The 22,876-nt window shown below is 37.8% G+C and overlaps 2 protein-coding genes across 7 annotated transcripts; one reads left to right on the forward strand and one right to left on the reverse strand.

The window, feature by feature from the left end:
- Positions 1-488: 488 nt before the first annotated feature.
- On the forward strand, positions 489-2,860 carry LOC120003020 (putative polyol transporter 1). Its single transcript, XM_038851910.1, has 3 exons — positions 489-528; positions 637-983; positions 1,643-2,860. Exons 1-3 carry the CDS (start codon positions 504-506, stop codon positions 2,705-2,707), a joined length of 1,437 nt encoding a protein of 478 aa, XP_038707838.1. The 5' UTR covers positions 489-503; the 3' UTR covers positions 2,708-2,860.
- Positions 2,861-3,261: 401 nt separating this feature from the next.
- Positions 3,262-22,335, reverse strand: LOC120003019 (phosphatidylinositol 4-kinase alpha 1-like). Of its 6 annotated transcripts, none has more exons than XR_005469228.1 (27): positions 22,109-22,335; positions 21,046-22,004; positions 20,013-20,354; positions 19,729-19,890; positions 19,111-19,281; positions 18,813-18,971; positions 18,601-18,728; positions 18,122-18,428; positions 17,034-17,202; positions 16,453-16,670; positions 14,683-15,126; positions 13,754-14,275; positions 13,297-13,656; positions 12,802-13,016; positions 10,960-11,143; positions 10,691-10,827; positions 10,414-10,564; positions 8,949-9,215; positions 8,238-8,315; positions 8,079-8,123; positions 6,905-7,077; positions 6,625-6,820; positions 6,117-6,257; positions 4,476-4,684; positions 4,225-4,386; positions 3,712-4,131; positions 3,262-3,604 (listed from the first exon to the last, which is right to left on the reverse strand). XR_005469228.1 is itself a non-coding variant. In XM_038851907.1 (27 exons), the coding sequence occupies exons 2-27, from the start codon at positions 21,982-21,984 to the stop codon at positions 3,873-3,875; spliced, it is 6,036 nt and encodes a 2,011-aa protein (XP_038707835.1). In that variant the 5' UTR covers positions 21,985-22,004; positions 22,109-22,335; the 3' UTR covers positions 3,262-3,872. The 6 variants fall into 6 exon arrangements, 4 of the variants coding, with proteins under 4 accessions (XP_038707835.1, XP_038707834.1, XP_038707833.1 ...); XR_005469229.1 differs by having other exon boundaries at positions 3,262-3,578; positions 3,667-4,131; XM_038851907.1 differs by having other exon boundaries at positions 3,262-4,131; positions 14,683-14,865; positions 14,968-15,126.
- Positions 22,336-22,876: the final 541 nt, after the last annotated feature.

A 22,876-nucleotide genomic window follows, 5' to 3' on the forward strand; every position in this document is an offset into this window, starting at 1 on the left:
GGGTAGATTTCAATCCATTTCTCCAAAAATAAAAAAGGGAAAAAAAATTATATTGATCATGTTCTTTGCCATCTGTATATAACCAAAAAAAGAAATATACTCAATGGTCTATTAATATTATGATAGGATTTGAATCCATTTCTCCAAAAATAAAAGAGGAAAAAACATTATATTAATTATGTTTTTTTCTTGATTGTTGTAATCGTATTGTCATTCTAGTCTTTATCCCAAAAAGTTTGGGTTCAGATAATGAAAAGAGGAAATTAAATTCGGCACTATAAAGAAATACAACAAGTGAGAGTTCATGGAGACTCTCGCAATATTTGAACTCTGATATATAGGTCTCCCAGGCTCTCTTTCTTGATCATCTTCTCCCTCGCTGATCTTTATCATAGTCCAATAACCAATCTGAAACTCCATTAATCATGGTCACCGGATCGATGTCGGAATCCGATCGTCCCAAGAAGAACATGTATGTCTATGCTTGTGCCATCTTAGCTTGCATGACCTCCATATTACTTGGTTATGGTAATTAACTTTGAATCTCTCATAGTCTTTATTTCTTCCATTCCAAAATAGATTAATTTCTATATATATATATATATAAATAATCATGTTTGATATGTGAGAATGCAGATATTGGGGTGATGAGTGGTGCCAGTATATACATACAGGATGATCTGAAAGTGAGTGATAAGCAGATCCAAGTTCTGGCTGGAATACTAAGCCTTTACGCCCTAATAGGCTCCGCCATGGCGGGCAGAACCTCCGATTGGATAGGGCGTCGCTACACCATCGTGGTGTCCGGAGTAATCTTCTTCGTCGGAGCTATTTTGATGGGTTTTGCTACCAATTTCGCCTTCCTAATGGTCGGTCGCTTTGTTGCGGGCATTGGTGTTGGTTATGGCATGATGGTTGCACCCGTTTACACTGCGGAGGTTGCCCCTGCATCTGCTCGTGGCTTGCTCACTTCATTACCAGAGGTTCGTATAAATACATACATATATATATATATGTGCATATACACTTAGATTTTGTGCGTTCAAGATTTGTTGATAAAGTTATTTTTTTGAGATTCTGATTCCATTTAAGTTGTTTTCCTGTAAAATTCTCTATCAGCCTTAATTTGTCATTTGTGGATATTCTAGTTTTCATACAACAGTTATATAGGGATACCAACGTATTCCAGCTGTATCGTACTCTCATGACTTTGTACGCATCATATGGGACATGTCTAGCTCTTGAATTCACTTGATTCATGTGCCTCCTACTCAACTAAGATCTCAATTGTCGGGATATTTATCATTTACATTAATTCAAAGAATTATCTTGATTGGTTGTCACCTATTTCATAACTCGAGTCATGAGTTCGAATCTACTCTCCGTTTACACCTTAATTTCTTAGGTTCATCTTTATATATACCCTAATTCCCTATGTTCAAACGTTCGTTGACGAAAATATAATACAGCCAATCCTTCGGTGATGACATGTTATATTAACCTAATAATAATTTGATCCTTATAGTTGTAGCTTGTGAGTGTACCAAAGGAGAATGACAACAATTTCCAAATTTCAGTAGCTAATTAAATAATTAATTGATAATCTGATTCTCGTTTGCAAATTAATTTTGTGTATCTACAGGTATTCATTAATATGGGGATATTATTGGGGTACCTCTCCAATTATGGCTTCTCTAAGCTCCCTGTTCACTTAGGTTGGCGGTTCATGCTCGGAATATCTGCAATTCCGTCTGTACTTCTGGTCGTCGGAGTGTTGGCGATGCCGGAATCACCGCGGTGGCTGGTCATGAAAGGCCGAATAGGCGATGCCAGGAAAGTTCTCGAAAAAACCTCCGACTCCAAAGAAGAAGCACAATTGAGATTAGATAGTATCAAAGAAGTAGCCGGAATCCCTCAAGATTGCAAAGACGACGTCGTTCAGGTCCAAAAGCAAGAAAACACTAAAGGTTTATGGAAAGAATTAGTCTTCCGCCCAACACCGGCGGTTCGCCACATCTTCATTGCCGGCCTTCTATTGAATTTCTTCCAGCAAATCTCTGGTATAGACGCTGTCGTTTTGTACAGTCCTAGAATCTTCGAGAAAGCCGGGATCAGATCATCAAACGGTCAGCTACTTTGCACGGTAGCCGTCGGATTTGTCAAGACGATTTTCATCTTGGTCGGAACATTCTTACTGGACAGAGTCGGCCGGCGCCCGTTACTGCTCACAAGCGTAGGAGGAATGGTGGTGTCGCTAATACTACTCGGGTCGGGTCTCACCGTGATTGATCATTCATCCGATAAGGTAACGTGGGCCATTGGATTATCCATCTTCACCGTGTTATCGTACGTCGCGTTCTTCTCGATCGGAATGGGGCCCATGGTGTGGGTCTACACGTCTGAGATCTTCCCTTTGAGGCTACGCGCTTTGGGTGTGAGTCTGGGCGTTGCAATTAACAGGGCACTGAGCGGGACGGTTTCAATGACGTTTATATCGTTGTACAAGGCAATTACGATCGGCGGGGCTTTTTTACTGTTCGCAGGGATTGCAGCGATTGCCTGGATTTTTTGTTTTACGTGTTTGCCTGAAACGTTAGGAAAGACGCTTGAGGAGACTGAGAGGCTGTTTGGTCATTGGAATATTTGGAGGTCTCAGCCTAAGACGAGGGATAATGATACAGTCGACGCTCAACAGTATGAACTTTAATTTGATGAAAAACTATAATAAAGAACAAAATTATTTTTTTTTTTTTAATAATCTCCTGCATTGCACGGGTTCCGCATATTGTAGGAGAACCTAGATTCAATATCGATTTGTTTTTCAGGCACATCAAGTTTGGAATTAATTTTATTTAACTTTTCTTTTCCGCGTATTTTGTATAAATTTTTAATCCTTCATTACTCGAGTAGAACCTAGATTCAATGTCGATTTGTTTTTCAAACACATCAAGTTTGGAGTTGATCTTATTTAACTTTTCTTTTTTGATAACGTAGAATCCACCCAACCATCCACCGGACTAGTAAATCTCGACCTTGCAATCCCCATGGACCAATTGAGACATAGGCCGAGACCCAATGCGGGAAAACGTAAATTGCAATATACTGACTTTGTAACCTCCATAATGCACACAGCCTTGGATGAAAGAAAATTTTACATAGATTTGGATAGCGTGCATGCTGGACACACTTAAAAAAAACCAAGACTGGAAACTAAAATTTATGGGTTGAGAAGGGAAAATGTGATGACTAGCAATCATTTTATGTTTTGAGATTTCAACTAGGGCTTTAATTAGATCGAATTGTTTAACTTGGTAATGCATCTTTTCCAACCAGAGGAAATAATCTATTCAAAGGAAAAACCCAAGACAAGATAGTATCATTAACCGCATCAACTATACAATTTAAGAGAATAAGTTACCTAACCAATCATTATCAAATTATAAACTGACCCGCTTCGTAAAAGTCGGATCTTACCATCTAGATAGTTGGAGCTGCGGATACATATAACAAGAGCGACATCTCAGCTAGTATCAGCAACTCTTGCAGAAGATACCTGCCGCAGCATCAACCATAGGTGACTGTGATTGCAAACAAACACAGTTCACTGTTGCATTGTCAAAAAAATGTCACCAAATTATTGTACTTCCAATGACTACAAATCTATACCTTTAATGAGCCGTGGATTTCTAGTAGATTGATATGAAACTGTACCTTTACAAACCCAGCAGCAACCCCACCACGGTCAAAAAGAAGCCAAGTCTCCACTGTGCCTTTTTCTACGATCTTTACCTTCAAGAGATATCGCACCTATAGGAATGAAAATGACTTCCAATTACAAGTGATCATCTACATAGAATGCCAGCTCCAAAATTCTACTTCTCGATTCCCTGCTGCAGATATTGTATCAGATCATAGCCAGCAGTTGTCCACTTGTTGTATGCATCAGTGCAAACACGAATCATGAAGTTGGCAGCCTCACGTTCAGTCATCTCAGGATGAAATCTCTTTCGAAGATTTCCAATTGGGTCACCTCTGCCGAAGCAAGGCAATCCGCTGTCTAGCATGAGCGAAACTGTGTTGACTATTCCATCCATATAGCGGCGAGCAGCAAGGTACCCTTTCACACACAAGCTGTTGGCATATGGTAAATAAAAGAACTCAGATTAAGATTTCAGAGATATTCATGAAACCAAGCTAACAGACCTACCAGAAAATGCCTAATACCTTACAAATTGGTTCCAGGTATCACTCTTCGTTACCCCAGAGGGATCAAGTAATTGAGTCATTTCATGGCTCAGCTTAAAGTGCGCACTCTCAAAGCGCATGTTTCCGCCAGGTGATATTTCAAAGATGAAACCAAAATCAATGTGAACAAGCCTCCCCACACTGAAACAACATGCATGTTAGGAGTTTCATATAATATATGCAAATATCTATTTTGCTAATATCTAGAAAATCTATATAGAGTATCATACTTGTCAAAAAGAAGATTCCCATTGTGTCTATCCTTTGGCTGAAGCAAAAGACTGGCAACTGCATAACCAGCACTACTGATGATAAAGTTCTCACGCGCGGCTTCAAAGCTGGGAGAGCCAACCGGCCCATAATCCTGCTGAAAGATCTCAAATAAACCACCATCTGTGGTTTCGCCCATCTGACTTCTGCTACGCACATTGGGCACAACCTGAGACAAGCAAAAATTACAATGATGAAGAAATGCTCATGAGCTGAGACATATAATCCTAAAAGATTATAACCTGTTCACGTCACCAATGCAGAGAAATACCAAATGTTTTAACTTGGTCTATTGACCTATAGACAATGTTCTAGATTATTCTGTGCAACAAGCCATCATTAAGGCGATTCATGTAATAATATTCTCTTTGAATGGAAACATAAGATTTTATCAATGACAGTGTCAAGGATATACCAAACCAACCATCTGAAATTGAAGCCAAACAACATTTAAGCCCCCTCAAAGGCTCTTCTATTATCTCTCCATTTTTACCCAGAATATCAATAAAGAGTGATTAGCTCTCTCAACTCCAGGTTGAAATGTATGAATGACTGGCCATTACATTATCATGAACTCTTAATAATAATATAATGTCTATTCCTATCAATAGAAATTGAATAACGAAGCAAATCCCCCAATATGCTGCCATGACCAAGGAGCAGGTTAAATAATTTTGCATCTTTTCAAATTACCCTCGAGAGTTTGCAACCTTTCATTTACGAGTTGCATTTTTCTGCTGATTATTCCATATCATGAACAACAGCACCAAGAAAAAATCTACATTGGAATATTCCCAAACCTCAGCTGTTCGCACCTTTTGCTATGACCCAATAAGCACGGGAAACCCAGTAATTTTGAAATATAAAGGAATTGTCTCTTGTGCAGGTAAGGTTCATGCATGCATCACGACTACAAATCCCTTGTGCATCTGTTGTTTCCTCATTTCTTAGAGAAACAAAACTAAACCCTCTTCCATTCTCCAGCACAACTAAGCAATTGAAGCCAATTTCAGAATTGCATTATACAACACGAATCACATTAAAAACAGGATTAAGTTTTTTTCCTTGCTTCAGTTTACCTTTGCTGCAAAGAAATGGATAGACATAGAAAGAGAGAGCACGTTCAGTCGTATAAATACTGTGACACATTAGGCCAAGTGGCTGACTAGACTTAGCGTCTTAGACTGTGTATTAGGAATATTATGGAAGTTCAATTGTCTTAGGCAACATGCAAAAGGAAGTTTTTTAACAATGCCGACAAATCATTGTGGAAAATTTTTCGCCTTCTCCACCATAGCAACTACAGCGAAACAAAATGAAAAGGATTATATATATTTGAACTTGCCAAGGTTATCAATAGTAATCTGAGAAAAAAATTCTAAATATTAAAATCTGTAAACAAGCTAATTAGCAGCATCCATCATAGCAATCTAGAAATTGCTCGTGTTGGAATAGAAGCAAATCGTGTAAAGTGTGTTGGACAAATTCTTACCTCTATCAACTGAACAATGGGAGTCAATAAGTAAAACCTCCTTTTTTTTGGGAATGAAAAAAAAAATTATTATTTAAAGAGACACCAAGGGGGTGTGAAAAATACTCACCTCAACTATACCTCTCTCTGGGCCAGTCGGGAGCACACCATAAGGAAACAAATAGAGTTTGAGTCCAACAGCTTCAAATATGTCTCTAAGAAGTGATATAACTTGAAGAGCAAGAACATCTTGCCGACAATCATCTCCAACCTAGCTCAAGAAAGTGGGTCAAACAATGGATGAGAAAGTAACACAGCATTACTCAAAAATAAGGAAAATACCAGATGAAATATCATGACAAGCCAGAATCAGTCAAAAATTATTAGAAATCAGTGAAAAGGAAAGTTACAAACTAAAAAGTAACAAATTAATTAGGCAAAAAAGAATCCTCAATCTACCCATGAAAAAGAAAAGGACCAACAAAAAACAAATAGAGGAACAGAAAAAAGGATAAAGTAATGGCCAATCTGTTTCAAAAAAATTGTTGACAGAGAAATTACACAAGAATTTTAGCACTTTTTGGCACTGTTCTACTAATAGAATACAAGAGTAGACTAAAAAAAGTTCACAAGCAAACCTTAAAAATACATGCTTGGGGTGTTATATCATTATGGTCCCCATCCTTATCAACCACGTCAAATGTGATCATGATAGGAACTTTTGCTGCAGATTGTAAGGGTATACCACTGTCCACCTGAATTCCTCTGACCAACTTGTTAGGAGCAGTTGGTACATAGAGATCCTCTCCCTCCATTTCAATTTTCTCCAGCTCTCTGTTGTACCAAATCATATAAATTGACAGCAGGATTCAAAATAGATACAGAACAAGTTGAGGCGCTAACATATCAGATGGTTACCTGCGGATACCAGCTCGACGTTCTTCCTTAGGGAGTGGATAGAGTACCCCGGATATAGATGTAACTTTGTCAAAGAAATCAAATTCTCTTCTAAACAAGTCAAGGGCCGTATAACTAAAACCATCGATGATACGTTGTCGAACAATTGGCAATTGTTCTTGAAAGGAACTATTCTGAAATGATACCAAGTAAAAATAGCCAAATAAGTCACTGATCATTATACAACAGGCTGAAGAGTGAAAAAAAGAAAAAAAGAAAAGAAAAGAAAGATGGCTCAATGCAAACAAAAAGGAAATTGCAACCTTTCTACAACTTCTTTATGGTAAGCCAATCTACAGAAGGCAATGGACATATTTAATCTAATGGGATAACAATACAAATTACATTTATAGGTGAACCTCTTGAATATTCCCTTGGCGCCTAGTGAATGACTCATCTTTTACATTAACAAAAAAGGTTGTATGTCCACTTCTTGTAATTATTACAGAAAACATCCGTTACAAAAAAAAAATCAAATAGTTAAAAATGTACGCCAGCAATTAAAATAATCCTCTAACCATTTAGTGTCTTCTTGTAGAAATTTGATAAAACAATGGCAATGTCTCTTCTTACACAAGTAAATGAGTAAATCTAAGAAGGAATTCAAGTGTTGTCAAAAGAAATCAGGTAAGGCAAGGCAAAGCCGAAGCACGCTGAGTGCACCTTTCGGCTTCAACAACACTAGAAAGGATGGACATGTAGCTATGATTCCCTTTTCTTCTTCTTTTTTTTTTTATTTCTTAGATTGAATGTCTTATGAGAACATCTTCCTTCTTTTTTGGAGAAGGTGCTGCAGCAAAATATGAGGGTTGCTAAGAATTACATGTCAATTCCTTCTCTAAGTTCTTTCTCCAATCCTCCAAAATTTAGAAAATTTGTACTTTATTAGTAGAAGATAAACTAACTCCTAGGCCCTAGCATTTCTTCCCTGAACCCATCCTCCCTACCAGAGAAAGTAATACGTCTATCATTCCTTTCTCTCTGTTGACACTTCCAACTAACTCTTCCATCAATGTTTCCTCTTCTTTCCAACTACACAATATAGACGAGCATTTAATTTCATGACTACAAAATTGACCACAGATTCTTCAACCAGCATCTTGTATTGAAAATAAAGGTTTTATACAGTACATACCTTCCCAATCCCAGCATCTTTTCCTGATTCTGGTACGGTCTCACCCTGCCAGTCAAATAGTCAAATGTCTCAGAGATCACACATTTAGTGCCACAATATCTGAGAAGATAAGATGCAAAAACAAATCTAGTTAACTAAATCCAAAAAATGTTTTCACACCTGTAGATGCCAAATAAGAATATGGGCAAAAATATCACTTCGTTTAGCTGCTCTAAGCAAGTATCCTTCTACCAACCTCTGCAAATAATGAAGCACATATCCAGTAAAATTGTGAACAGTTTCTACATTGATATTGCTAATGAGAACAAGAAGTATGCAATGACATTATCTTAGATGCAAATTCCAGTAGGTTAGGTCAAGTTAAGCCAACATATAAAAAGAAAACACCAACTTCCACCCTGTGAACCGGACCATCAACACTTGTCACAGCATTGGGTTACAAGAGGTTCATTAAATTAAAGTCATCTTAATTATAAGAAATAGTACAAGAAGGTAAACGTTTCAACTATGTTTTCCCCATGCAAACTTAATATTATTCATTTCGTGACTGTCTAACCATAAATCACTTAGAACAAAATAAAACTGCAATAAATTTGGGCCAGCCAATGCACCGTAAAAATCAAACTAAAACTACGAGTAAAAGCTTTTTCAAAACTAGGTGGAAAGCACTCTTTAACAAAAACCTAAACCAAACATTCAAAAAAGAAAAAAAAACCGAATGAAGCTGCCAAACCTTAGTCCAGACCTGCATGGGGGTCAGTTGTCGCTAACAGAATTTTAAGGTAAAGTTCTAGCTAATAGAATTGCAGCTCCTATAGTGATGTGCATCGTTTGGATAGCATAGAATAGACATTATGATTAGATACCCACCCCTTCATCATATCGCAAAGCCTGCACAAGCTGTGGCATGAAGAAGGTTACCCATTCTGGAGGATATGACTCCAGAACCCTAAGAACATATGCCATGACACGTGGATGACCCTTATATGCAGGAGTGAGAAACTCAAGAGCTTGTGTAATTGAACAAGCAGCCCAATGCGGTAATTGTTGCAAAAGCACTGAATTTTCATCTACTGCCTTGGGAGTGACAAAATAGGGCAAAGCTTCAGGTACGCTGTGGATTTCCGATATATGTGTCTGCAATAAAAAGAGCATTAAAATAATAAAGCACATAAAGTAAGATCCCATGTATAACAAATAGTATAGGACTAGGGGCTGACACAACAAATATTATTCTATATCCCGACTAAGAATCACCAACATTGAGATGATGACTCTAAAGATAAAGGCAACATAAGACATCATTTCTCTTTGACACTTTCTCGAATTATTCATTTTTTTGCTACAGTTGCTCAAATCATTTACTTTCCAGATTAACATAGCAATTTCTATTTGATTGGATTAGTCATTTGAGAAACAGTAGTTGCAGAACATAATAGATGAATGCTTCCAAAGGTCATGTATATTGATTGGGAGGAAAATACAATGTCATGCCAAATGCACAACTCTACTTAAATGCCATTGAATGCTGGCTAGGCAGTCAAAAACATGCATAATAAAACAAGCAAAAGTGACATGAATGATTAAGTAAAAGAGGCGAATATCTAAAAAAATAATTTTAAAAGTGAATTTTGCTACACTTCAGGACTAGAAGACAAGTTATACGACAAACAATAACCACACCCGACAATTTATAAAGCAGCTCAATCTGAAGGGCCTAAAAGGGCAATGAGACAGCTTGTTTTCTCCAGGTGGTTGCCTCAATGAAATACTTAATAGTGCATGAAATTCTTCAGTAAATGGCCTAATGATAAACTTTTGGTACTTTCAGAAATGCAGTCATGCTACTCATACAATGCGTAAAGATCTAATAATCATTTCACAAGTTAAGAAGACAATTAAAAAACTAAACAACTTATTCCAACAACTGACAGTCTTAGTTCCATCAACCACGATCACCCTATTGTGGGTCATGTAAAACTTTGCGGCAGTTCAAACAACAAAAGGAAGAGTTTTCAAACTATAGAAGCAGCTTTCCGATGCATTATTTTTCCCATTTCATTTTCTTTATTATTATTACTTTTTAGTTATTTTTTTTTTACAAACAACATTGGTTGGAGAAAAAGGTGAAGGTGCAAATCTTAAAACCCAATGAAAGCATCAAACATATATATATGGGTCAGCGTATGTTTCCTTTCCCAAAAAACATAATTGTATAATTATACAAGCTCCAGTCAGTAGCAAATGATAAGCATGGTAGCAATGTGTTTCCTAGATAATACCACCTTCCACACAACCAAGTGATTCCATGTTTTCTAAGACTGTAACAGCATACCTGCACCAGAATAGTTAATTCAGCCTTCAAAGTAGCATTGGCAGGAAACCTCGAGGCCAAGGATAAAGCAACTCTTGGATCCACGGAGAAGGCAGTCCTAGCATATTCAACCCATTTATCTAGGCTGATTTTCGGCCGAGAAGATACATCTCTGGGAATATAAACAAGAAAACGGTAAATCAGTAGCATAACAAAAAGGATGGAGAGAAAATTCCTCGAGATAAGAAAAAAATACAAAACATGATGAATATTTTGACAATTATACAAAAATAACTACTTTGTGTTAGTGGGTTGTGCCCAAACTTCAAGCCTATCAGCCTCGTGCTGGCATAGCATCAAAAGTAGCTGCTTCCGCTTTTCTCTTCCCAATGCATAGTTCTCCATCTGGCCCCATACAGGGTGGTATTGATCACTCTGCAGACATAGTAGTTTTATCAATAAACTGCATGCAACCATTCAGATGAACAATAATAAAAATTATAAAAGAAAAAAGAATAGATGTCTAAAAAGAAGTTAGCACCTACACCGCAAGTAAAATACCCTTACCACATCAACCAAAGAACTTCCGTTCTCACGTCCGCATCCTTTTGAATCAGATTGAGAAGTATCTCCTCGATCATTTGTTAGATAATGGACAAATATGGCTACAGATTGAGCCTCACTCTGAGCAGAATTCATATTATCTAGGTCACACCATCCTGGTTCATAAGCAAACCAACCTAAAGAGGCCCTGTCGCAAAGATTGCACAAGGCATTCAACTCCCATTAGAAAAAAGTACCAAAAATTCATAAAAAAAAAGGGAATTCCATCCCATCCAAGTACCCAGGGATTTGCACGAAAAGTCATGCTAACCTACAAAGCATGAACTTGATGCAAACACCGTTTACAATGAAGGAAAAAGAACAAAAAGTAGTCATATTTGTACAGCTAAATAATCAACACTTCTGGTCAGGGTTAGAGTCTTTTTGCTCTCTTTCTCAGTTCCTCTCAGGTAAGGTCTAGTTAAAAGGGACTCCTATATGGAAAGAACGAGGATACAAGTAGACAGAAAAGGCTACAAACTCAACAAATAAAAAATAACAAAGAAATGAATGACTCCCAAAAAGACCCAGATTAGGCTACTTCTAGAGAAATCCCATCAAAGAAATCATTACAATATCTAGACAACCAGAGCTACGCAGTTGAAAGCCAATTATCAACAAAATTGTCCAGAGAACATCTTGCTTTTATCAACTTCAAATAGTTTCTCAAATTTACATGTTTTATTCTAAGAATGATACAATGTTTTCCATTCATGGGATTATTTAGATATTATTAGGTGTATGTTTATGCTTTCCATAATTCCCTTTTTATGCGTTGGTTTTTCACGAGGGTGAATTACGCCCAAAAGAACAAATGCTCCACACAACCCAAGGGCTAAGGATCACAAGTTCAAACCACAGAAACAACCATGCCTGTCACCGTGACAGTAGCTTTATTCATTGTAAGTTATTTCCTATATATGTGTTTTTTTTCACTTTTTTTTTTCTTTTAAATTTTACACCATGCATTGTAACTTCTTTGGTGCTTTCTCTAATGAATTTGTTGGTTCTGAATGACACTGTTTGATCCATCCTTGACGAAGCATTCTTGATGTTCGGTACATCCGTTGACCATCTTGTTAGGAGCCAAAAGTATAAAATTGAATTGGGATTCTCCAAAAGTCTGTTAACCTAATATAAAGTTTCTAAACACTCCTTGTAAAGCAGTTTTTTCAATCGATAATATTGAATTTAGTGACTATTAAACCCTAAAGACTCATAGAGCCAAATTACTGACCTTTCTTCAAATCTACACGTTATCCAAATAAGCCAGAAATCTAAAATTCTATAATCCTCAAATTTTCTCCTGCCATCTGCATCACTTAAACACCAAATACCCATTTATTTATTTCAGTTTCTCAAGTCACCTAATCTTGAATAGTAAATTTTTTTAGGAAAATGACCTTACAGGACTAATTCAATTATAAAATTAACCAGTAGAATAGGTTCCCTGACCACTCAAGAATTTAGAAATTCTAGTAAGCATACAACTTTCGATAATTGAAGACGAAAAGTGCTTCCCTTAGAAAAGCTCCATAAACAACAATGAATAAGAAAACATGAAAACAGTGGTTAACACACAAGGGCCTTTTCTGAAGCTAATCTTGTATTTCACAGCATATACGACCTAGAAGACTAATAAATGAGTTTTTTATAAAAAATATACAATGAATAAGAAACATGAAACAGTGGTTTTATTTATATTCGAAAAGACGAATCAGGTATGCTAAGAACTCTCAGTACAATGTGAAGAAAACATGCTCCAAAGAAAGCGGAAAGATATTAATTAGATTCAGTTATACTCACCGATAAATGCGATCTTCAAGCAATTGAAGCCCTGTTTTAAATTTCTGCAAGTTGCCTTGGGAATGGCATGAGCAGAACTTAAGCCCAAGAAGCATGACAGTTAAAAAGGTACCGGTGGCACCAGGATGGTGAGAAAATTTCCATGGAAAGTTTGTTGTCCCTTGTAGCATACGAGCAAGGAGCAAAAGTTGCTCAACACTGTTGTGCCGGACTACCTATAAAACCCGGGGGGAGGGCGGAAATAGAATCCCGTCAAATCAAATTGTGAAGAAAACACACCCCCAAGGTATCTACAAATAAAAGGTAAAAATGGTGCATACAGAGATTAAAAAAATTTACTTTTTTATGTTATTTATTCCTTTTTATTGTGGGGGACACAAATGCATTCTCCCCAGTAATACATTGATTCTACTACCCTGTAGCAAGTGTGAGCACTCATAAAAGACAAGATGTGTTTCAGAGAGTGTTTACATACATAACACGACAATTCCTAACCTCAAAGCGATCCATGAAAAACCCAAGCCATAATCGATGAGCAAGTATTTGTTCGACGGGATCAAATTCAGGTTGAGGTTCTGGTTCCCCAGGAGCAAGGTGTGGCCTCAGTTTCGCAGCAGGTCCAGAGTACTTTACATCAGACGCAAAAAGACCTCGTTTTGTATCAATTGTCCACAACCATGCGTCAACAAGCTCAGCAAGGACTATAGAACCCAGTTGTGGTGCAGCAGAAACTAACCAAGTCCAAATGAAAATGCCAGTCTCCATTGCATCAGGAGTAGAAATATAAGCGGGACACCAGCAAAGGAGGCGCAGAAGTTGTGCAAAGTCTTCTATATTCGACCTTGAATCAGAACCCTGACACCAGAAAGCGACCATTCAGAAGAATTGAACAAACCCGAAAAAAATATGTTAGGCTACAAAAAATACAGACAAAACTAGGCGTATCTCTAACCAGATCCGAGAGAAGTAATGCAGTTGCCTGAGAACAAGTTTCACGAAACTGTGACTTATCCACTTTCCCACCTTTCTCTGCAGTGTAAACAAATTGTTGAAGAAGTCGCACAAAATTGTTAAGTAGCACCTTATTAAATGAATCATCCTTAGCCTGTGTTGGCTGAGAAAATGCTCCCGAAATCAGCCTTTGAATGCCACTACCAATCGCAGAACCTGTTGGTGTAGCATTTGATTGAATATCATAAACTTTCCTCATTCCATCAATTTGTCCAGCAATGTTGCACTTCACTGTTGCACTGACTATTGCAGTACTCAGCAGCTCCATATTGAAGGCTTCGGTCAATTCCAAGTTTCCTCCAGATGCTGCAGCTGCAGCAGCCATGACTGCGGGAATATTTGCTGTTCGTGTACCTGTCCAACAATCATTCTTACTAGTACCATTCCGTATCTCAGATAACAACGAAACCACATCCGTTGTATTAGGAGCTCGTTGCCATGTGTTTGCTTTACAGATTTTTTCCTGAAACAAATTTCAAACAATTTACTAGTGAACAAAAATCAGTCAACAATTGAAATGAGACCACGATTTTCTAGACGTCAATATTAAGAACTCATTTAAGAGAGAGGAGTAAACCAGATATCTCAAAAACATTCTAAGCTAAATATTTTTTTAAGACTCAAAAGAGTTCCTGTGAGTGTGAGGTAATCCAATAAGGAACTAACCAAATTACAAGTTGCCAAGAAGCAATTTTGACTATACCGAACATTTTAATAAAAAACCAAATATTTACCCAAATGACTCTTTTGGAAATATTGGTGGTATAGTTTGACAAACGAAATGACGAATTATCACTACTAACATGGGCAGGCATACCACTGAAATGCATACGGATTAAGGGCAAAATCATAAAGAATCTAGTTATCAACCTGCAGCAGGCCCTGGCTAGTACATGGTGCATATGAAAGTGATAAAATGATCCATTCCCGAACAATTCTTTCGTACGAACGCCGAATTGTTGCTATGCGAGCCGGATCGTTGATCACAGCAGAAGACACGTCATTATGAACCAAAAAAAGTAGGGAATCTAAACAAGAAGAATTCCACAAAATCTGCAAAAAAAAAAATCCCATTTGTTTTAGTAGTACTGCGCAAGTTGTACAATAGCAGAAAATAATCACTGAATGAGCACAAAATTGGCAAAAAGACTGTACCTGAGGAAACCTGCTTCTAAGCTGAGTCAGCAAGTTCACAGCGGTTTCCCTGATGAGATCCTGCCTATGTAACATACTTTTTATGAGGAAACAAGCATGTGCAAACAAAGTTGATTCTCTGACCTCAGCTTCATTACCAGTTTCAGTTATTCGATCCTCCTGAAACCAAATTAAGTATGGTATTTTTAAATTTGCAAGATGGATGAGAGAGAGAGAGAGATGTTAAATAATAAACTTTCACATCCTTTTTATTTTATATACCTATGGTTTAACACGAGAAAGTTTGAAAAACGAGTAACAAGTCTGGACCCATATAGGTGGCTGAAATAGAAAAGCTTCTCAGACACAGAGTAATTATTACTTTATCAAAGCTAATCCTAAAATATCCAAGTTAGCTCTTCTCATCAATACCATCTCGCTTGACCTGATTAAAATTAGTCTCAATAGCCCATCTGAATGTGAAAATGTGCATATAAAAATCAAATGATGAACTTTACAATTATTCTTAAACCAAAAGGAATATAATTAAAGCACAATAAAAAATAAAGTTAACCGGCATTTAACCTAGTGTTGGTACCGCTAAAGGTAAAGTCAGAAGTAGTGGCTTATCCAAACATTGCAAGTTTTACCAAACACCCAACACAACATTCTCATCTCCAGAAACATTCTTTCTTTTTGAGTATATTGTCCCTTAAAGGCTTCACGTTTCATACTAGATATAATTACAAGGTGTGTAGCAGAATTTATCCTACAGAAACACTATAGGCGCAAAATACACCACATGCACTCATCCACTCCATTGAACCACCTCAAATCAAGCCAGACATATCCTTTTTAATCTTTCCATCATCCTGAAACGACCGAAGTTGAGTAAAAACAGACTTTTTCAAACTCCTTTCCATCTATTTTGTCCTACTTATTCTAGAGCCTCTAGAGTCAGGGGCATCTCTTCAAGCCTCCAATTTTCATTTACTCGTTCTTCATAAAGTCTCATCTGTTGCAGACAAAATAAAATAAATCAAGGGCATTTATCTTAAACATGTCGTAAGCTCATGCCTCACGATCAGAAAACATGAATGGGCTTGACATCAATCTTTGATGTAGACCTATTATGAAGAGAAATCCTTGTGTTGATTCTACAAGTCTTGTTACACTAATAATTGGTCCTTTTTATATATCCTAGATTAAAAATAAATACCAGAAGAACTTTAGATGCAGATAATAGAATAATAAATATTAACGAGATAAGTAAAAGGAAAAAAGAGTGGGATCCTATCTCCATCCTTGGCATGTAGAACACATGCAAAAAGATAACCACATAACCACTTTCAATCACAGGAGCAGTTTCAACTCATCCAATAGTTGATAAAAGACAAACAACACCTCAAACAGGTGTTATAAACCAGTTTCAGTCATGGTATAACCTACCCATCCAGGAATACATGAAGAGGCAAAAAAAAAACAAAATGAGTTAGACAGGCATACCAGCCACAGTACAGCTGTTTCAAACGACCTATGGACGATAGCTGTCAAACAATGTAAGACAGCAGGTGTAAGATCTGAAGTTTTCAGGTACTCAAAAACGCAACTGAAGGCACTCCTAGAATCCGTCACACTAGTATCACCATTGAGGATGCCACCGTTGCTGCTGAAACGTATTATCTCCAGAAAAGCTACAGCAAGAAGATAAGTTGCTTTCACTCCTGTAACACAAGTAGACAGCAAGCCTCAGACATCATATCAGTATAAAACGAAGAACAACTAAAACTCTCTCATCCTGTTTCAAAAGAAATTTTTAAAAAAATAATAATAAACTAAAGTGAGAAAATGTCTCTGCGGTGTCCTGGCATGAGAAATTGAAAAGTTTATTCATTATGGTGTCATTATACAATACTCTTTGCATAATGAGGAATTGCAGAGTTTGTTCATTGTGGTGTACTATTATTCCCACAACACTCAAATGTAAGACAAACCAAACATCTCAGAATACTTAGATTTGACCCAATGCAGGCAATATCAACTTTCCCTCCAATGCAGGTAACAAAAGATTAAGGAGGTTACTCAACCTGAAATTGTGGTCATTGCTGCAACATCTACTTTCCCTCCAAGAGCGGCAGAAAGCGCAGCTTTTTGGGCTAAAGCAGCTTTCTCATTACCACTAGCTCGACGACTGCCAGGGTTGTGAAGTGCATTGAGTTCCAACTCATCTTCAAGCCATTTTACTGTGCTGACAACCTGGAGTGACATATTATGTATCAAGATTTAAATATAGCTACAGTATATAAATTAACAGCAACCATGGAAATACAAAGCAACTCTATAAAAACATAAAATAATGTATGTTCAGCCAAGCCCAATCCAGAAATGCAAAAGATAATCAGCTCATTAAGAGGCTTCGTAAATAGTTCACAAGCACTAGGGCCATTTTTTTCAGCTTCTTCTGTGGTTTCATTAAAGAATTAATAAATTGGCTATTGGGATTAAATTCAGGAATTTGAGGGTCTTGTACTCTTGTAGGCACTGGATCTGGGCTTAAGGGTGTTATGGGTTTCTAAGCATAGTAGAAACAAAGAATATGAGGGAATAAAATGATCAAATTTCTAATTTCTACATCGTTCCAGGAGTCTCATGTAAGGAAGATTTTAACAAAGTCTGACTGCTAAAAGTTTACACATGTTTTATATAACAGACTCCCAAAGCATAACTCATAATGATTTGTTTGAACAACTCATCCTTATCTGTATCACTCGAGAAATCTTATTATATAGAAAACAAAATGCCTAAAGATCAATATAAATAATATAGTAATTCTTGAATGCTTAAAACTTAGGTTTTATGACACTAAAAGATCACTATGTCTGAAAAAAACTATATTTCCGTTTCTGATTAATTGACGCAGCCATGGATAGAATGCACTAGTTAAGCCACCAAGGCGAGCCAGACATTATAGCAGTAACGATCGAGAGGTAAGACACGAAGGAATTTATTGAGCGTCTAGGACAATATGATATCAAGAATGACCAGAACACAGAAATATATTTTGGCCTATTATTTGAGAGAAAATTTGAAGAATGAAATTCTGACAGCCATGAAAGCAAACAAAGAAAAGATACTAATTATTGGGGTCAAGAAGCACCATTAGCTGTGCACTTACAAGAGGAGGCGTCCCTTGTGCTATACGCTGGACAGCAGAAGACCACTGTGTATTCCACATGTAAGGCCCACCCACTGCTTGGAGAGAAATGGTTCCCATGCTTCCAATACTGTTTAGGTTAGAAGATATAGCCTTTGCTGATGGCTGGACCTTTTGTATAGGAGGTGCTAGGCCAAAAAGCGCAATATAGAACCACAAGTTGCGAAATAATTTCTGAAGTAATGAGTCCACATTTACAGTAGGGTTGAAATCAGAACATATTTCAGCAACAGCAGGAAGAAGAGGTCCCAGAAAATCCGCCCCACATCTGCAATTGTTTAGGTATCAAAAGAAAACTCCAAATTCGTTACATAAAAAAAATTGGAAGAGTGCTATTAGGTAACCAAAAATAAAAATCCCCAAGAGGACCCATTAAACGAAAAACCACAGAAATACAAGCGTGATATACTATTGGCCTTTAACTTATAGAAGATTTCTACCTTCCACTTTTTGACTCAGCAGCCAGGCCTACATCTGAGCACAAAGACAATAAACGCTGACGATAGTCTGAACGCAACTTGGGACATGTTAGGCCACTAGCAATCAGAAGAAATCCTGCAGGAAGTGTCTTGAAGGCATTCAAAGCAGTCAGCACACATTTAGTAGGGTCTAACTAAATTATCACAATTCAATTTTCACCTAAATTTCTTACCTCAACTCGTTCACTAGTGGCTTCTGGTGCCAATGTTTTGCTTTCAGCAGAACCTACAGTGGATAGTCTACTCAAATAATTTCTTGTCATAAGAACAACAGTTTCACGATATGACTTCTCAAATCCTAAACTTGCCACACGAGATACAGCATCAAGAAGCTGCAGAGATTCCACAAAATATCAAGGAACCACCTCTGTAAGATAACCCTTTCGCATCCACATGATAAATAAAATAATTGAAAAAGTAGATGTGATATTCACTATCAGCAAATACATGCTCAAAGAAAAAGTTTCATACTCGCAGTCGCAATAAACTAGGAATTGAAGCATCGCCCTCTTCCAAGCTTTCAATAAAAGGTGGCAGTATCATGTCTACCACTTCTGGCTTCTTGACAACAACATTCAGTTCAGCAAGCAGACGGATAAGATTACGCTGCATAAACTGAACTGCCTGTTTCTCCTTATCCACCTAAAATAGCACAAGAATATCACAATAGAATGCAATTTAACAACAAATTAAATAAAAATGCAAAAATCATGAGACAAACAACCATGTGCTGGGTAACAAAAGTTTTTCGTTAGGAAAATAAATAATTGTTGAAAAGAAAGGCACCAAGGGGATGCCAACGAATGCTAATGGTCGTAAATTTTCCAGTACATGAAATCATCCGTTATAATACTGCACCCCCTTGTCTTCTTATGACATTCTCAAAGGGTACCTACATGGGAGGGAAATTAAGCAACATAGAGAAGAATACCACAAAATTCCAAATTAGTTAAACAGCACTTGTAGAAGAAAAAAAAAATTATATGCCCACATGCAGGTGGAACCACATAAGTCTGGGTGTATGCACATATGCATGAATAAATAAAATGTATTTATAGGCATTTTTATGACTAAAATAGTAGGGGACACCTGTTCCTCATAATCATTTCGTTCACGAATACCACTAGCTAGTCCATTGATAAAGGTAACCAGTGGGGCTCGGTCCCTGGTCCAGCCAGAAACAACTATCTCACAACACGTATCCAAGACACTCTCAAACATGGCCTCCTGGCTGCTACCCCATGTATCAGCCTGTTACAATCACATTGTACAGGCATATCTATTAATATCCAAATAAAAAAAAAAACAGCAAGACTTATACCATGCCAGACAATGGAACCAGATGCATATTCCAAATCCCTCACTAACCGTACCGGTAAACATGAAGTTAGCACAAGACGTTTGAGGTGAATGAGGAAAATGCGCAGGGGTTCACCTCCTCTACTGACAGCAATTTTTGCACTCCCTGAGAGTAGAGAACGGAAGAGCTCTTCGCAAATTCTCAACTTCCGCCAGCCCGAGAACAAACAAGCCTCCGCAACATCTATCAACAATGCAAGAGTCTCAAGCACCAACCTCTTGGAAGTTCTAGCATCTACTTCAAGGGATGCAAGACATTTGATTTTCATTTTGGCTGCAGCCTGACTAACTGCTAGTTTTGCATTGATTCTAGATTTAAGAAGTGGCCCTTGTTCATTCCAGTCTCGCTTCCTTATCTGTTCATATAACAAAAAATATTTGTTTATTCTTCTAGAAGAAGTTCCATTTTCTTTTCTTTTCCTCTACAACCTTTCCCCACCATCTCCCAAGAGGCAAGAAGTATAAACACATATAGTATTAAAAAGCATTGGAATATATACAATTAGTTACGAACATAACCAATCTTTTTTCCTCATTAAACAGTTCTTCAAGATTTTCCACCACAACATTTTTCTCGTGTAAACAAATCGAACAAGGGTCTCACAATGGGCGCGATCGCCGATCAGGGACAGAAATTAGTCCCGCGTAAAATGTGGAGAAACTATTTCTAGGTATTGAACCTATGAACTCTAGGTTGCACTTCCACAACTCTATCATTGGGCCAAATGTTCGCATGTATTTACAAAAGTTATTGAGAAAAAAATTATGTAACCACGTGTTTTTATTTGCATTCAGATCACTATCAATCTTCCATATGAACTCTCTTCTTCAAAAATGAATTTGAGTTTTCCTGTAGAAATCTAGTACCATGTATGCACATGCGAATGTTCACAATTAACTTTAGAACCATAGCCAACTTTAGCAGATTATCTTTTACATTAAGAACTTCACTCAACCATTACTTTACTCAATCCCCTAAAGAGTTGACAATATGTATATAGATTATACCATAAACCAAAATTTGAGCATCAGTTGAAGATTAGTTACATTTACCCTTAGAAAAGGAGGCATCGACTGCAGCTGCTTCTTCACAATTAATCTCACTTGGTCCAAAAGTTGGGGATCAATTCTTACTTTATCCAATATGTGTGCAATCAATTTAAAAGCTAACTCCTGTTTTCCCAAGTTCTCCACAGACTCCTCCTCAAACGACGCAATCTGCTGACGTAACAAAACCCCGCCAACTTCACCTGCCCCGCCGTTAAAACCAAAACTTGCATCCCCTCCAGTCTTCCACAAAATGCTACCGCCATTAGACACAGAAGACCCCTTTGACGACCCGCTTGACTGGCTCACCTCGTTTATGGGACTGGCACTCTCATTGGGAAGTGGAGAGCTCTGACACGAGGACGTTTCAGAGTTTACAGCAATCTGGTCTCTAGGCGAGGGCGGCACTGAAACAGAGCATTGATCCAGAAGACAGGCCACCAATCTATCTGCATCTTCCGGTAAAACTGGCAGGGAATTCTGCGAGAGAGCTGATAAAAACACCCTAGAAATCGTTAAATCTTCACCAGCATAATTAATGGCCGCCATCACAACCTCCCCAGCAAAGCCGGCAATATCCTCAGCGAAATCAGGTGATAGTTCTGCTGCTTTTGATACGTATCCCAAGAATTCTACGAAAAATTCCGTGATAGAATCGCTACTAAACGACTGTGGCCAGAACGAACGTTGAAATGAATCCGGAATCGAGAGGAGAAAGTCAAGGATGAGGGAGTTAGGATGGTGATCCGGGGGATCGCGGCATTTGGAGAGAAATCGGGCGACGGCGAGCACCGCATTGAGCTGCGAGCGCGAAACCCTAGGGGATCGGGAATGGAGAGACTCCGATGGCGGGCATCTCCCGCAAATCCAGGCCAGTTTATCGGCGAATTGCGTCGGGTTCTGTGCCACCAGGTCGCATAGCTCAGTCAATGCCTCCATTGCACTCTCAAATGTCGTACCTAGAGAAAAAGTAATTAGCTCGTCTATATTCAAGAAGCCATAAAGCAGAGAGAGAGGTCAATAATAGTAATTCAACACAAAAAGCTTCGGATACAAAACGTACCTTACAAATATGTAAAAGTCGAATGATACAGGATGCAATATTAGGGTTTACACGGGAGAACTGGAGATTGAGATGCTATCTGGAACTCATATTGGGGCAGAGGGCCGCCATTGTAAGGTCGCTCTTGGCTCTGTTTCTGTTGTTTGCCATTGTGTTTCCTTATTCCATGTCAGTCTAGCGCTTCTCGAATCCCTTTTTCTTGTTTTTGTTACGTTATTCCCCCCTCTTTTTGTCCGCTGGATGAGTTTTGCGAGTTTTATTTTACACTGTTTGGCTCGGCAGTAGAAAGTCACGTGACTTTGAAAACCACTGATCATCTAGGAGGGCCCAAATTTATTAGCTGCCCATGAAAGCAGTGCGCTTCACTTTTTTAAAAGTGGAAGAGAGATTTGAACCCTATTATTTCTTTTAAAACACGAAAGGAGATTCGAGCCTTGGTGAAATGATGGAGGGATTCAAACTCTGATCATTAGGGTGATATATATCATTTGTACTATTTCAATTAATTGTTCGATCAGAATAATACATATCATCTTTATAGTGCGTTTCATAAGTCATAATTATGTGAATATATACATATATAGTAACCTCATAAACAAATCATGTGAATTGTAATTGTAATTACTGAAAATCTGATTCATTATGGTCGACTAAGCAGCAACGGAAGCAGGAAGAAAATCATACAAAATAGAATTGAACAAACACAGTAACACACCCAATTATGCCATTATGTGTACATTTTACATAGTTTGGCTGGCATCGTTTTTC

Source organism: Tripterygium wilfordii, chromosome 7 (assembly GCF_013401445.1).
Source record: "Tripterygium wilfordii isolate XIE 37 chromosome 7, ASM1340144v1, whole genome shotgun sequence".
NCBI classification, from domain to species: Eukaryota; Viridiplantae; Streptophyta; class Magnoliopsida; order Celastrales; family Celastraceae; genus Tripterygium; species Tripterygium wilfordii.

What these genes read in the sequence shown, in the direction of transcription:
- LOC120003019 (XM_038851905.1), bottom strand. Translation starts at nt 21,984, where the DNA reads ATGGAGGCATTGACTGAGCTATGCGACCTGGTGGCACAGAACCCGACG. An exon ending in TTTTCATGGATCGCTTTGAG is followed by an intron (nt 13,017 to 13,296) that starts GTTAGGAATTGT and finishes CGGGTTTTATAG; the next exon opens with GTAGTCCGGCACAACAGTGT. An exon ending in CTTTGCGATATGATGAAGGG is followed by an intron (nt 8,316 to 8,948) that starts GTGGGTATCTAA and finishes CATTATTTGCAG; the next exon opens with AGGTTGGTAGAAGGATACTT.
- LOC120003020 (XM_038851910.1), top strand. Translation starts at nt 504, where the DNA reads ATGACCTCCATATTACTTGGTTATG. An exon ending in CTCCATATTACTTGGTTATG is followed by an intron (nt 529 to 636) that starts GTAATTAACTTT and finishes GTGAGAATGCAG; the next exon opens with ATATTGGGGTGATGAGTGGT. An exon ending in TGCTCACTTCATTACCAGAG is followed by an intron (nt 984 to 1,642) that starts GTTCGTATAAAT and finishes GTGTATCTACAG; the next exon opens with GTATTCATTAATATGGGGAT.